At 48.9% G+C, this 14,608-nt stretch overlaps 1 protein-coding gene across 1 annotated transcript in view; it reads left to right on the top strand.

The window, feature by feature from the left end:
* The window catches only part of ism1 (isthmin 1), a 37,040-nt gene extending 29,395 nt beyond the window's left edge, over nt 1-7,645 (top strand). Inside the window, exons 4-6 of the mRNA XM_079512223.1 lie at nt 2,596-2,739; nt 5,419-5,508; nt 6,100-7,645. Coding sequence (XP_079368349.1) covers nt 2,596-2,739; nt 5,419-5,508; nt 6,100-6,617 — 752 coding nt within the window. The 3' untranslated portion in view covers nt 6,618-7,645. The remainder of the gene's footprint in view (nt 1-2,595; nt 2,740-5,418; nt 5,509-6,099) is intronic.
* The last annotated feature ends 6,963 nt before the right edge of the window (nt 7,646-14,608 follow it).

Raw genomic sequence — 14,608 nt, 5'->3', positions numbered from 1 at the left:
GTGTGTGTGTGTGTGTGTGTGTGTGTGCACGTGTGTGTGTGCGTACACTGTACATTGCACAGACTTCTGGTATGTGGTTTAATGTCGAAGGTAACTTTTAGCCTGCCCACAATCACACAGCCTTAAAATGATGTCCTGTGGTTCCCAAATGGTGGGCCGAGGGACACCGGTCTACCGGGAGACACTGGTGTACCGGGAGACACTGGTCTACGGGGAGACACTGGTCTACCGGGAGACACTGGTCTACGTCTACGGGGAGACACCGGTCTACCGGGAGACACCGGTCTACGGGGAGACACCGGTCTACCGGGAGACACCGGTCTACCGGGAGACACCGGTCTACCGGGAGACACCGGTCTACGGGGAGACACCGGTCTACGGGGAGACACTGGTCTACGGGGAGACACTGGTGTACCGGGAGACACCGGTCTACGGGGAGACACCGGTCTACCGGGAGACACCGGTCTACCGGGAGACACTGGGCTACGGGGAGACACTGGTCTACGGGGAGACACTGGTCTACGGGGAGACACTGGTCTACCGGGAGACACTGGTCTACCCGGGAGACACTGGTCTACCGGGAGACACTGGTCTACCGGGGGACACTGGTCTACCGGGAGACACTGGTCTACCGGGAGACACTGGTCTACGGGGAGACACTTGTCTACCGGGAGACACTGGTCTACCTGGGAGACACTGGTCTACCGGGAGACACTGGTCTACCGGGGGACACTGGTCTACCGGGAGACACTGGTCTACCGGGAGACACTGGTCTACCGGGAGACACTGGTCTACCCGGGAGACACTGGTCTACCGGGAGACACTGGTCTACCGGGGGACACTGGTCTACCGGGAGACACTGGTCTACGGGGAGACACTGGTCTACCGGGAGACACTGGTCTACCCGGAGACACCGGTCTACCGGGAGACACCGGTCTACCGGGAGACACCGGTCTACCGGGAGACACCGGTCTACCGGGAGACACCGGTCACCGGTCTACCGGGAGACACCGGTCTACCGGGAGACACTGGTCTACCGGGAGACACTGGTCTACCGGGGGACATTGGTCTACCAGGAGACACTGGTCTACCGGGAGACACCGGTCTACCGGGAGACACCGGTCTACCGGGGGACACTGGTCTACGGGGAGACACTGGTCTACCGGGAGACACCGGTCTACCGGGAGACACCGGTCTCCCGGGAGACACTGGTCTACCGGGGGACATTGGTCTACCAGGAGACACTGGTCTACCGGGAGACACTGGTCTACCGGGAGACACTGGTCTCAGTGTCTCCCGGTAGACCAGTGTCTCCCGGGAGACACTGGTCTACCGGGGGACATTGGTCTACCAGGAGACACTGGTCTACCGGGAGACACTGGTCTACGGGGAGACACTGGTCTACCGGGAGACACTGGTCTACCGGGAGACACTGGTCTACGGGGAGACACTGGTCTACGGGGAGACACCGGTCTACCGGGAGACACCGGTCTACCGGGGGACACTGGTCTACCGGGAGACACTGGTCTACCGGGGGACACTGGGGGACACTGGTCTACCGGGAGACACTGGTCTACCGGGAGACACTGGTCTACCGGGGGACACTGGGGGACACTGGTCTACCGGGAGACACTGGTCTACCGGGAGACACTGGTCTGCCGGGAGACACTGGTCTACCGGGAGACACTGGTCTACCGGGAGACACTGGTCTGCCGGGAGGTCTACCGGGAGACACTGGTCCACCGGGAGACACTGGTCTGCCGGGAGGTCTACCGGGAGACACTGGTCCACCGGGAGACACTGGTCTGCCGGGAGACACTGGTCTACCGGGAGACACTGGTCTACCGGGAGACACTGGTCTGCCGGGAGGTCTACCGGGAGACACTGGTCCACCGGGAGACACTGGTCTACCGGGAGACACTGGTCTACCGGGAGACAAGGCCAGGTCGGCCTTCGGATTTTGTGACAACCACACATGAAGAATCTTTGAAATGTATCCTAATGCTCACTCATTTCGCAATACATACCAAACAAATACAGATTTTAACCACTTTCAACCATCCCTATTTTGGGCATGACAATATAGGGGAAACTTATTATTTTAAAAAAAAGTTTCAAAAGAAAATGGAAGATCAACAAGCTTCCCGTGCATCATGACGTGATGCATTGGGAGCTTGTAGATCAGCTATTGTCACTATATGCGGTGAGATCTTTGACTTGTCTATTGGTGTTCCTTGGCCTGAAAAGCACTGTCCTATATACGCCACTCAGGTCTCTCATTCCTCCTATGGGTTCTAAAATGGTAAATGGTGCATTTATATAGCGCCTTTATCCAAGGCGCTTTACATAGATTGTGCATTACATTCACCCATTCACACACACATTCATACACCGATTGCGGCGGAAGCCATGCAAGGTACCAACCAGCACATCGGGAGCAATTTTGGGGTTCAGTGTCTTGCCCAAGGACACTTCGACATGTAGACAGGAGGAGCCGGGATTCGAACCGCCGACCCATGGATCATTGGACGACCTGCTCTACCTCTTGAGCCACAGTCACAGGTTCTCTCTCTCTCTGTTTCATCTCTCCTCCAGACTACATCGATGGGGAAGGGGACTGGAGTAACTGGTCTGCATGCAGTGTGAGCTGTGGGAATGGAAACCAGAAGAGAACCAGGTCCTGTGGCTACGCCTGCACGGCCACAGAGTCACGCACCTGTGACATGCCCAACTGTCCAGGTAAAGGGTTAACATGTACTGTACACACTTCCCATTCTGGGCGGGGAACCCCTTTTGGTGTTAGCATTATGTTATACTTTAGCTATTGAAAAATAGCAGATCTACAAGCTCATAGCGCGGCACCGAGTGCCGCACTACGAGCTTGTAGATCTGCAATTATTTTTGAAAAATCATGAAAATGTGGCGCAAATCTCGGAATACATATTCTTTCAGAGTGAACCTTTTTAAATGTTTTTTTTTTGTGGCTTTCGCCTTTATTTTATATTTTTTTATGGAGGGACAGACAGTAGGCTGACAGGAAATGGGGAGAGAGATGGGGGGGGGGACATGCAGTAAAGGCCGTCGGGATCGGGAGTCGAACCCGCGGCACACTGCCAGACTGGATTACCAGCCAAGGTGCCTGGACCGCTGAGCCACGGCCCAGGCCAGAGCCAACGTTTTTAACTCAAATCTTTGCTTCTGGGTGGGTCCCTGGAACAACATATTTTCAGATGGGGGTCAGCGACCAATTACATATAATTTTTGGGGTCCTTGACATGAAATATTGAGCACCACTGACATAGAAACATAGGTATTTCAGAAAACTGTCAGGATTTAGAAGACATTTATAAAATTTCGACGTCAGGTCTAAATGGGTTAAAGATGGAGTGCCGTGACTCCCCCCCCCCCAGGAGAAAGATTTGTTTTCAAAAAAGTGTACAGAACGTGTTAAAATGATATGGCCACACCCCCCAGTTTAAGTATGCCTGGTTTGCCTGGTGGGTGGTGATGGGTGGTGATCCACCTGAACTGAACCCACAGCTGTTGTTGTATGATAAAGGGGGAGGGGTTAGCGGAGGGGATGATATTGTGATGTCACTATAGCACTGTCATTTTGATTGGGCCTTTTGACCTGGGCCTCGATTGGGCCTTTTGAGAAACCAAAAATACACAGGGAAGACATATTACAATATTATAACCACACCTGGGGGTATAATATTAACTCCATAGACACATACAAAACAGAAAAAGTTAAAAAAATAAATCACGGCACTCCATCTTTAAATAATTCCATCTGTCAGAGTTTTCAGGCAAGCCAGTACGGTACTTTCCAGAACAGCAGAAACCCTGAACATTAGAAAACATGTTGCTTCAGAGGACATAATATCCACAACAGATTTACCAATACCAACATTTTAGTTAATAGACCATAACCGTTTAGTTAGAAACCAGTCGAGCGTAGAGTCCTTGTCTAACGTTAGCCTTCCAATGGTTTCCAGCCTGCGTTGCTACGTCCCGTGAATTTGTTTTGTCACTTTGCTACTCAAGTGACAAAACAAATTCACACAACGTAGCGAAGCGAGCTGAAAACCAGGCTATGGTTCCACGCTAGCTGCTGCAACATGTTTCGCATTGAGGTGATGCCGGAGGCTTGACGTGCCGCGGTGACAACTGAAGCTAATTCTTTATTCTATTTAATTTGTACACAACAGTGCTTTAATCCATGCTATCGGATAGCTTTTTAAATCTAAATTTCCCTTCCATGGGGACAAGAAAAGCGATCTCAGCGTCTTCGTCGTACATTCGTATGACCAGCTCAGTGACCTTGTGGTTAGAGTGTCCGCCCTGAAACTGGGAGGTCGGGGGTTCGATCCCCGGCCGGGTCATACCAAAGACTAAAAATGGGACCCAATGCCTCCCTGCATGCTTGGCACTCAGAATCAAAGGGTAGGGTTGGATTGGGGGGGGGGGGTCCATGATTCCCGAGCGCGGTGCGGCTGCAGCTCACCGCTCCTTGGCTGCGGCTCACTGCTCCAAGAGATGGGTCAAATGCGGAGAACACTGCGGTAACGTGTGAAACATCGTAGGACTTTGACTTTGTATTGGGTGCACCACTGCTACTCTTGGGTTTGGTGCTGTCGGTCGTCACTCAGTGCATGTTGGTTTCTGGTTTGGTGAATCGGTCCGCCTGAAACTCGTCCAGTGAGAAACGTTCCGGCGGTGAAAACATGAACGCGATTAAAATGCATATTTTCTTTAGCAAAATAAAGCGTTAAAGTCCCGGCCCTAATTATTATTATTACATCATAGTATAGTACAGCACTGATCTGGCAACACATTACATTGAACTACACGTTTCAACATGCGGTGCGTCTTCGACTGGACTCTGAGGAAGACGCACCGCGTGTCTAAACGTTTGTCTTTTGGTGTTGCCTGATTTTCTTTGTGTAAAAAGAAAATCGCTAGTATCGTCACACTACGTTACTGAAGTCACAATAACGATATTGAGGTATTTCATTGTGTCCATATTGGCCCAGACCCAGTTGCAAGTACGGTACCTACAGTATTATGCAGTACCAGCGAGCGTCTCAACGAACTCCATCTTTTGCTGGACCAATCATGGGCGACTGTGGCTCAGGAGGTAGAGCTGAGCAGGTCGTCCAATGATCAATGGGTCGGTGGTTCGAATCCCGGCTCCTCCTGTCTACATGTCGATGTGTCCTTGGGCAAGACACTGAACCCCAAATTGCTCCCGATGTGCTGGTTGGTACCTTGCATGGCTTCCGCCGCAATCGGTGTATGAATGTGTGTGTGAATGGGTGAATGTAATGCACAATCTATGTAAAGCGCCTTGGATAAAGGCGCTATATAAATGCACCATTTACCATTTACCAATCATCACTCTCCATCCTTCCACAGGGATTGAAGATGCCTTCAGGACAGCAGCCACTGAAGTGAGCCTGCTGGCTGGAACAGACGAGTTCAACGCCACAGAGCTCTTTGGTCCCGGTAAGAACCCTCTCATCATTACTCCACTCCTGCTGGGGTCGACCACTCGGCCGGACTATCGGTCATTCAGGCAAGACGTTGGTCCTCACGCTGTCCAGTATGGACTGTCCTCACGCTGTCCAGTATGGACCGTCCATCTGGCAGTAGTGTAATAAGAGCGGCTTTGCTGAACTAGACACAACGTTCCTTGTTCATTGAGCGTAGTAACCTTGCATGGGGATGATGAGAAACACAGCAGAACATGAAGCAACTTTACAGGCTTCCCTAGTTTGGGCATGCCATTATGAGCAGATATTTTATATAACACTGTTCACAATATTCCAACATAGCCAAAAAACTGCAGATATATACAGTAAGCTTGGAAATATTTCAAACATTTTTACGATAATGTCTATCTCTCCCTGTCTGTTCCCAATCAGCTCAGATGTCAACCAGCGCGGAGAAACACCCCATACATACACCTTCAGTCACACCACTCATCTTCCTGTTTTCATCTTCTAACGCTAGATGAGAAGGGAGGGGGGGGGGGGGGGGGGGATTATGCGGGAGTTATGGCGTTTTGACGCTCTGCATGCCCTTAATGTCTTCCAGACACCGACAGCTGCGAGCGCTGGATGAACTGCAAGAGCGACTTCCTGAAGAAATACATGACCAAGGTGACCAACGACCTGCCGGGCTGCCCGTGCCAGTACCCCACCGAGGTGGCGTACAGCACGGCCGACGTGCACGACCCCGCCGCGCGCCGCCCCTTCCGCTGGAAGGACGCCAGCGGGCCCAAGGAGCGGCTGGAGATCTACAAGCCCACGGCGCGCTACTGCATCCGCTCCATGCTGACGCTGGAGTCCACCACGCTGGCGGCGCAGCACTGCTGCTACGACGAGACCATGCGGCTGGTGACACGCGGCAAGGGCGCCGGCACGCCCAACCTCATCAGCACCGAGTTCTCGGCCGACCTGCACTACAAGGTGGACGTGCTGCCGTGGATCGTCTGCAAGGGCGACTGGAGCCGCTACAACCAGGCCCGGCCGCCCAACAACGGGCGCAAGTGCCCGGACAATCCCCAGGACGAAGACTATTACAAGCAGTTCGAGGAGGCCAGGGAGTTCTAACTTATAAGCCCCCTCCTCGGCTCTAAAAAGAGGGGAGAAACGCAACAAATGAAAATAAATACATAAAAAAAAGAAAAAAAATCGCCTATGCTTCACGAATCGGTGCTGAAACCATTGGCTCTTATTATAGTTCCGTTTCAAGGTCCAGTGACAGTAGGATGAACCTTATGGGCTCTGGCTGAAAACATACCCAAGCAAATGGAACTCCCCCAAAACAGAGCCACATCCTTCCCTTATTGGACCCAAGGACCAGAGACAAAGTATAGTTTTTTAGTTTTTCCACAAAAAATATGCCTCTTAAATGATGAGTAAAAATCAACGATGATTTTTTTTGTGTGCAAATAGGTAATTATTAGTCAATGATAATTCTTTCTATGTTGGTTTTACTAAAAAGGGAGAACTTGCTAAAAGGGAAAAGTAACTGTGTGTAATAATGTTCTGTTTAGATCGTCCCCCGTTCCTGTAGATCGTTAATGTCTGGTGGATTCTGAGAGGCCAGAGATAATCGGTGGAACAATAAGAACCACCATGTTTTTAGAATGGTTGTAATGTGGGCCCCAAGGAAATAAGGGGGGGGGGGGGGGGGGGGTGGGGAGTAGACATGGATCCCATCCATAGCCTGCAGAGGAATGGGAACGAATTCTACCCCATATTTGTTCTACCCCATTTTTATTTTTTTACCCCATGTTGGTTTGGTTAATTGTAATAATCTGGTCCTCATGTATGCTTGTATGTTTATTTAGCATGCACTTTTTTTTTTTTTTTTAATTCTTTTTAGTTTTTCATGAATAATTTACGACCATGCTCTTTGTCCTCCATTGATGCGTCAATCTCTTTAGTGTAAAAAAAGAAAAGAAAAAAGAACTCTTGCGTTATTTTTGTAAAGTATTTATTAAGTTGTAGCTGTGTTCCCCGCGTTGGGTGTCCATGAGTGTGGTTTCCAATTGACTTTAGCCTGCTTTATACTTGTTTCTGTGCACTGGTGTCCCTCCCGCTCACACAATAGTTGATCCAGCCCGATCTCACCCAAACACTCTGAAATAGCACGGATTGGCAATTCCGTACATACACGCCTTGAAACTCCAAAATCCATACATATTATACTACTACTGTTTTGACCGCGACGGAGGCGTCGTGGCTTTCACTAGTATAGTATGTATGGAATTGCCAGTCCGTGCTATTTCACCGTGTTTGTGTTGAGATCGGGTTTGACATTATTTATGATTCTGTGCTATTGGGTTAGAACTCGGACGGGGGCCGAGTCGGCTCTACCGAACATCACAACGTTCGACGCGGCGGCAACTTGTGCGCTTTAGCGCCCTCTGTGGTCTCTCTCTCTCTCGTGGCTCAAGTTCAGTAGAGACGGCGCTCCTCCGTCAAAATGTACGGGGGAGGATTTCAGTGTAATATGTAGGGATGTTGGGGTTTTCCTATAGGCGTGTATATGTACGGAAATGCCAATCCATGCTTTTTCACCGTGTTTGGGTGAGACCAAGGACTGTCTAAAGAGGACGAGACACGAAGACCGTACGGGCGACGCCATGTTGCTCCATGGTGCTCCATGGAAGGAAAGAAACATGCACAGTTGAGACCAGGAAGTTGTACAAGCCCAAATTTGTGCATGTCCAACTTCCTGGTCTCAACTGCGCATGTTTCTTTCCTTCCATGGAGCAACATGGCTTCGCGTCTCGTCCTCTTTAGACAGTCCTTGGGTGAGACCGGGTCGGCTGAATACTGTGAGCATGTAGATCTTCCATTCCCGGCGTGGGACACCATTGTACGACGCAGTATAAACCAGTCTTCATGGCTCAATCAATGCTCAATGCTAACTTGAGATAAACCTGTCAAACTTACTGCCATAGCTGTGAGGAAGCTGCCTTATCTCAAGTTAGGATTAAAAGAGCCGTAGAATATAAACGAATGTGTGAATACAGTTGTATGGAAAGATTCTGGAGATATAAATGTTTAAATAAAAAAATAAATTCTAATTGTGTCCGCTGGGGAATGAAAGAAAAATCACCGACTTTGATTTACGAGGTCGTATTATGTTAATCTCGCACAAAGATCACCGCGATAACAATTCAAACTCTCTTATGTGGATATTAGCGAGCTTAGTGGAATATTGCCAGTGGACCCGGAGAAGGATCAGCTGCTATTAAATTACCCTCCCTGCTGTCAGAGAAAACAGAGAAAATTCATCCAGGGAGGGAGAGAGATAGAGGAGGAAGGGGAGGGTGGGGGGGGCTTCCAATTAAACTCACCCAACAACTTAAGCCAGTGCACAAGACTTCCATTAGTTCCATCCAGTATGGCAGTAAGGCCCAGTCTTTTGATGGGATTGTGATATTCCTTGGGAGAGGAGGGTGAGTACTGAGGAGGGTACGGTTCCCTTGAATGTGACTCAAATTCTTTGTCTTTGGCATGCATCCTCACATTCCTGGGTAATTTCTCAGTGTGTGTGTGTGTGTGCGTGTGTGTACACATGCGCCCACACACACACACACACGGACGCAGAATGCCGCCTCCTTTTCGATAGCGGGGGACCTCTGACCATTCCCTCTCTCGCTGAGTGCAGCGTAGTCATTGTGACACAGAGAAAGCCATTCATGGTGGTGCCCTCATTCCCTGCAGCGTGGATCAGCTGGCCCTGGTGCTGCTGCTGCTGCTGGGTCTGTCTTTAGAGCAGCATGCAGGCCTCGGCATGCAACGTTCCGCTGCTGCAAAGCCTCCAGGCACTCCTTTGCAACCTCCGAGCTGCTTCTGCTATTCATACAAGACATTCCTTCGCTGTACACGCATCCTTCACTGTATCTTGGCCCGCTTTTTTTTTTTTTTTTAATCCGCCGCTGAATACATTTGTCAGCTATACTCGCCACCCGGCCGCCGGCCTCAAATGCGTGCTTTATAATCATGGGGTCTTCAACAGCTATGGGGGCTCAGGAATGTCCACCATGATGGTGCTAATAGGTCAGTGTCATGGTCAGCAGCACAGTATCATCATGGTAGTCAGTATCATGACAGTATCATCATCATCATCAAGTATATCAGTATTATCATACATCATGTCACTATGAAGCTATAAAAGTTGAATGTTGCCAAACAATCTTATACAGTATGTATGTAGTGGGGGGGGGCTGCTGGGGGTCTCTACAAGCTCATAGCACGCCACTCGGTGGCGCGCTACGAGCTTGTAGGTCTGCTATTTTTGAAAGATCGAAGAACGACTGACATAGAAACATAGCTTTTTCAGAAAACTGTCAGGATATAGACATTTTTTAAAAAAAAAACACTTTCACCCTGCATGGCGTACCATATTTTTATCCATGCAATTATAGGCAAGAATCTTCACAAATGTGGGAATAATAGCCAGGCCATAATATGTGGTTATTATAAGCTGTCTGTCTGGTCTGGCTCCGGCAGCACCCTCAGTAAAAGTGCAACGCGGGAGAAAGATTATAGTAACCAGCGAAGATCCTTCTCTAAACACTGTTTGCTGCTGAACAGGCCGTGAAGATCAAAGGAGAGGTGCTTGTTTTTTTATTTTCAAACATCAGGCTCAAGTGCTGATGTAACACGTCCTCCCCCCTCCTGCTCCTCTTCCTTCTCCTTTACAGTGTTGATTTTGACAGCAGAGTTTGATTTAGCTTTTAGTCAGAGAGTCTCTTGAAGAATTTATTTAGTTTGTCACATTTTAGTCACCTGGAATAGTGTTAGTCTAGTTGTAGTCGACTAAATAGCATAATATTTTCATTGACTAAATCTACAGTTGATTTATAGTCGACTAAAATGCATTTTGGCGGGCCTTGATGTCGTAATGACTGATTTTACACTTGCGTTGCAAGCTTGTAGATCTGCTATTTTCAGCAAGCAACCAAGTGTAAAAATGACTTGTGTCTTTTACTTATACTGGATCTCTTAATTGTCCACTATAGCAGTGGTTCCCAAAGTGGGGTCCGGGGACCCCCTGGGGTACCTGAGGGACTCCCAGGGGGTCCCTAGCTAAATGATAGTTTGGAACCAAATGGACCCTTATGGGTCTGTAACTCAGTGTACAAATGGAACCAAATGGACCGGGTCCATTTGGTTCCATTTGTACACTCAGAGTTAAAATAACACTGATTTTACAATATAAATTGGGGGTCCCAGAGATAGAAATGCCATTAAATGGGGGTCCGTAGACTAATGCATGTCAAACTGGGGGTCCTTGAAATTAAACGGGTTGAGAATCACTGCTAGAGCCGTAAAAATGTTCTCTTATGGGGGTCCCTGGCATATCCTTTCAAATGGGGGTCCGCAGGGCTGATTAGTGTCAATTTGGGGGTCCTTGACATGAAAAAGTTTGGGAACCACTGCACTATAGTCCCTCCCTAACATTTTAGTCTAGCTTTTATGTTGACGAAATTGTCAATATATTTAGTCAAAGTCTTAGTTTCGTTTAGTTTTCGTCAACGAAATCAACACTGCCTGGCTGGCAGCTCCTTTCCAGACAGGCCTGTATGTGTGTCTTGGTGAGCCGGCAATTACACATACAACCTTCGCTGTTTTCATCCCTCGGATGTTGTCGTTTCCCCCTCCCCTCCCCCCCCCCCCCCCCTCCCCTCCCCTCCCCCCCGCCCTCTCACCACTCCGTACTTCCTGCGTGCAGCGATTAAGACATGCAGGCAGGTGTGTTTATTCCCTAAACACACTACAAATAGATGTTCAGGTGTGTTTATTCCCTAAACACACTACAAATAGATGTTCCGTCTGCCGTTGGCAGGCAGGCGTATCACAGTATATGTCTAAAACAAGGTATAGTACAGCCTTGAGGATTTGGAACCACGTCGTGGGCGTTTGGGAATAAATTATGTGAGAAGCTACTGTGTCATCAAGGTGGGGATTACTACAACTCCCAGTAGCAGAGAGGCAGGGTGTGTGTGTGTGTGTGTGGTGGGGGGGGGGGGGGGAACTCAACTTCAAATATATTGCCATGGTGGTTAGCACTGTTGTCTCCCTCCCAGCAAGAAGGTTCTGGGGCGTGTGTGGAGATATTGTACATCTTTATTCCTGGGACGGTTTCCTTGCTGGGCTGCCTGAAACACTCTGTTCTAGTTTATACTTGAAGATAACCGATTTTCAACGGAAAAAACACACCTGCAGTTAGTGCAGTCTAGAGCGTCGCAGTCCCGCCCCCTTTCATGACGACGCCAGGCCCAGGAAATAGTTTCCAATGCATTTTCCCCATAGACATTTCAAAACGTATTTATTTAAAGACCTTATAAGCCAACAAAGCCAACTCTTGTCGTGACAAATCATGACAACAAACACAATATTTTGGACCAAACAAATAATTACAAAGAAGAAAAACAACAAAAAAAGTGTTGTAACCTGCCGTTTTCTTCTTCTTTCTAATTGTTTGTTCAGCCCGAAAAATTGTGTTTGTTGTCATGATTTGTCACGACAAGAGTTGGCTTTGTCCGCGGCGTAAAAGTCTTTAAATAAATACTTTCTAAAAAGTCTATGAGGAAAATGAACGGATTTATTTTCCGGGTCTCTGGAGGGACACAGGGAAAAGGCACCGGGCTCAGTGCAGTGCATACACTGACACCACGGCGCATAAACAGCGCCTCAAACTGTGACTCCGCCCACAAACGGGGGAAGTTGTGATTTTCGCTCGTTCACTGCAATGCAATTTGCGGCATTTTCAAAACAATATTGAGCAGAGTAGCGATTATCAAACGTATTTGCAATGCCATACGTTGAAAGATCTGTTGCCCGTGGACAAGGCACGCTACCTCCGCAAGTTAGATAGCATCGGCATAGATGTTTGTCCGTATGTGATTAAGGATTGGACCAAGTTGCATTGGCAGCCATAGACAATTCCGGGGTAAATTCTCTAGCGTGGTGTCAGTGCATTGGGGCTACAGGAAGGCCTCACATTTAAGTGCTATTTCCAGGGTTCTCCCTCTGCCGCGTCTCAAAGGATGCAAAGCACCATATTAGTGGTATATTGTCAAGGATCTGCAAGGGATCATTAGCATCACCCAAGATATCATTGTTGGTATTTTTTTCCTCTATTTTTGTTATGAGAGGGAAAACTACATCTGACAGACAGTATTACACTGTTTTAGAGCCAGTCTGACAGACAGGGCTGCCTCTGTGGGAAGAGAGACGAGTAGAGAGACTTAGAGAAGACAGAAAGAGAAGGAGAAAAACACTTGGACAGTGAATGACTTAAACCAATTTTGGGCTGGAACCCCCTTTGGTGTTTTAAGCGTTACGTTATCTATTGAAGAGTGGCGCGCTACGAGCTTGTAGGTCTGCTGTTTTTGAAAAATCATGAAAATGAGGCACAAATCTTTGAATATATATTCTTTCAGAGTTGTCAACGTTTTTAACTCAAATCTTTGCTTCTGGGGGGTTCCTGGAACAACATATTATCAGATGGGGGCGGAGGCCAATTACATATAGTTTTTGGGGTCCTTGACATGAAATATTGAGCACCACTGATACAGAAACATAAGGTTTTTCAGAAAACTGTCAGGATTTTGAAGCCATTTTTTTTATTTTGACGTCAGGTCTAAATGGGTTAACCATGTAAATTCTATATAAAGGTTGTTTTTGGGGGGGTGCATGTTGGTATTTGAAAGTTTTACCTAGAATGACATGTCCAACATCGGGACGCCAGGGTTAACACTTAAGTTAGAGTCGCTAAACGTCCCCTAATTGCCCTATTTGTATATGAATGTTAAGGTATCCATACTGTATAGTGTATGGTGATGTATGCATGGTATTTCAGGATTGTCACCAATGTGGTTCCTTCACTTCCCCGAGACGGAGACCGTGACGCGTCGACGCTGCCGCGGCGGTACGAGGGGCTATAAATCAAGCCCGGGCTCCCACGCCGGCGGTGCAGATGTGGCAGAGACATTTTTAGCTCTCCCTTCTCGCTCCTCTCACTCCCTCGGTCCTCCTTCTGCCACTTTATGGGTGGTGCAGCGAGCGAGCACATTGCAGGAAGTGTCTGGGCCGCAATACCGCCAGGCCCTAGCTGCAAACGGCAGGCCTAATTAAAAGGTTGTCTCGGCAATCCTCTAATCTGGAATAGAAGCAGCCGATCTGGGGCATGAGGTCGCTTATCTGGGTGTCTCCCCCCCCTCCCTTAACACCCACTGTGCACCATGCAAAGCGTGGGGTGTATGCGTGTGTGCGTGCGTGTGTGTTGAGGGCAGGATTCCATCTCTGGCACGGAGATGGTGGTGTGTGTGTGTGTGTGGGGGGGGGGGGGGCTGGGGGTTGGTGCACGGCATGGCGTGACATGGGGTTGGGGTTCAAACGTGCCCGGTTAGCACAGCTGAACAAACAGGTCAAGTGGCTGTGGAGCTCCTGAGAGGTCACTCGCTGCTGCTGCTGCTGGAAAAGAGCCCTGAGAGATGCTGCTGGTCTTCCAGCCCAACTCCACACAGCACCCATGGGAACATAGAAGACCAGCCAACTCCACACAGCACCCATGGGAACATAGAAGACCAGCCAACTCCACACAGCACCCATGGGAACATAGAAGACCAGCCAACTCCACACAGCACCCATGGGAACATAGAAGACCAGCCAACTCCACACAGCACCCATGGGAACATAGAAGACCAGCCAACTCCACACAGCACCCATGGGAACATAGAAGACCAGCCAACTCCACACAGCACCCATGGGAACATAGAAGACCAGCCAACTCCACACAGCACCCATGGGAACATAGAAGACCAGCCAACTCCACACAGCACCCATGGGAACATAGAAGACCAGCCAACTCCACACAGCACCCATGGGAACATAGAAGACCAGCCAACTCCACACAGCACCCATGGGAACATAGAAGACCAGCCAACTCCACACAGCACCCATGGGAACATAGAGTGCATACAGTGTGCAGCGAATGTTGATTTAACTCTGAATCTACAAGTAAAAGCTGTGCTTTAAAACATTTTCGCAGCGCCCCGAGTCCTACCTGCCTC

The sequence above is a fragment of the Electrona antarctica genome (assembly GCF_951216825.1).
Source record: "Electrona antarctica genome assembly, chromosome: 10".
In the NCBI taxonomy this organism is placed as follows: Eukaryota; Metazoa; Chordata; class Actinopteri; order Myctophiformes; family Myctophidae; genus Electrona; species Electrona antarctica.
The sequence above is the reverse complement of the archived record's forward strand: the minus strand, read 5'-3'. Positions and strand labels throughout refer to the sequence as shown.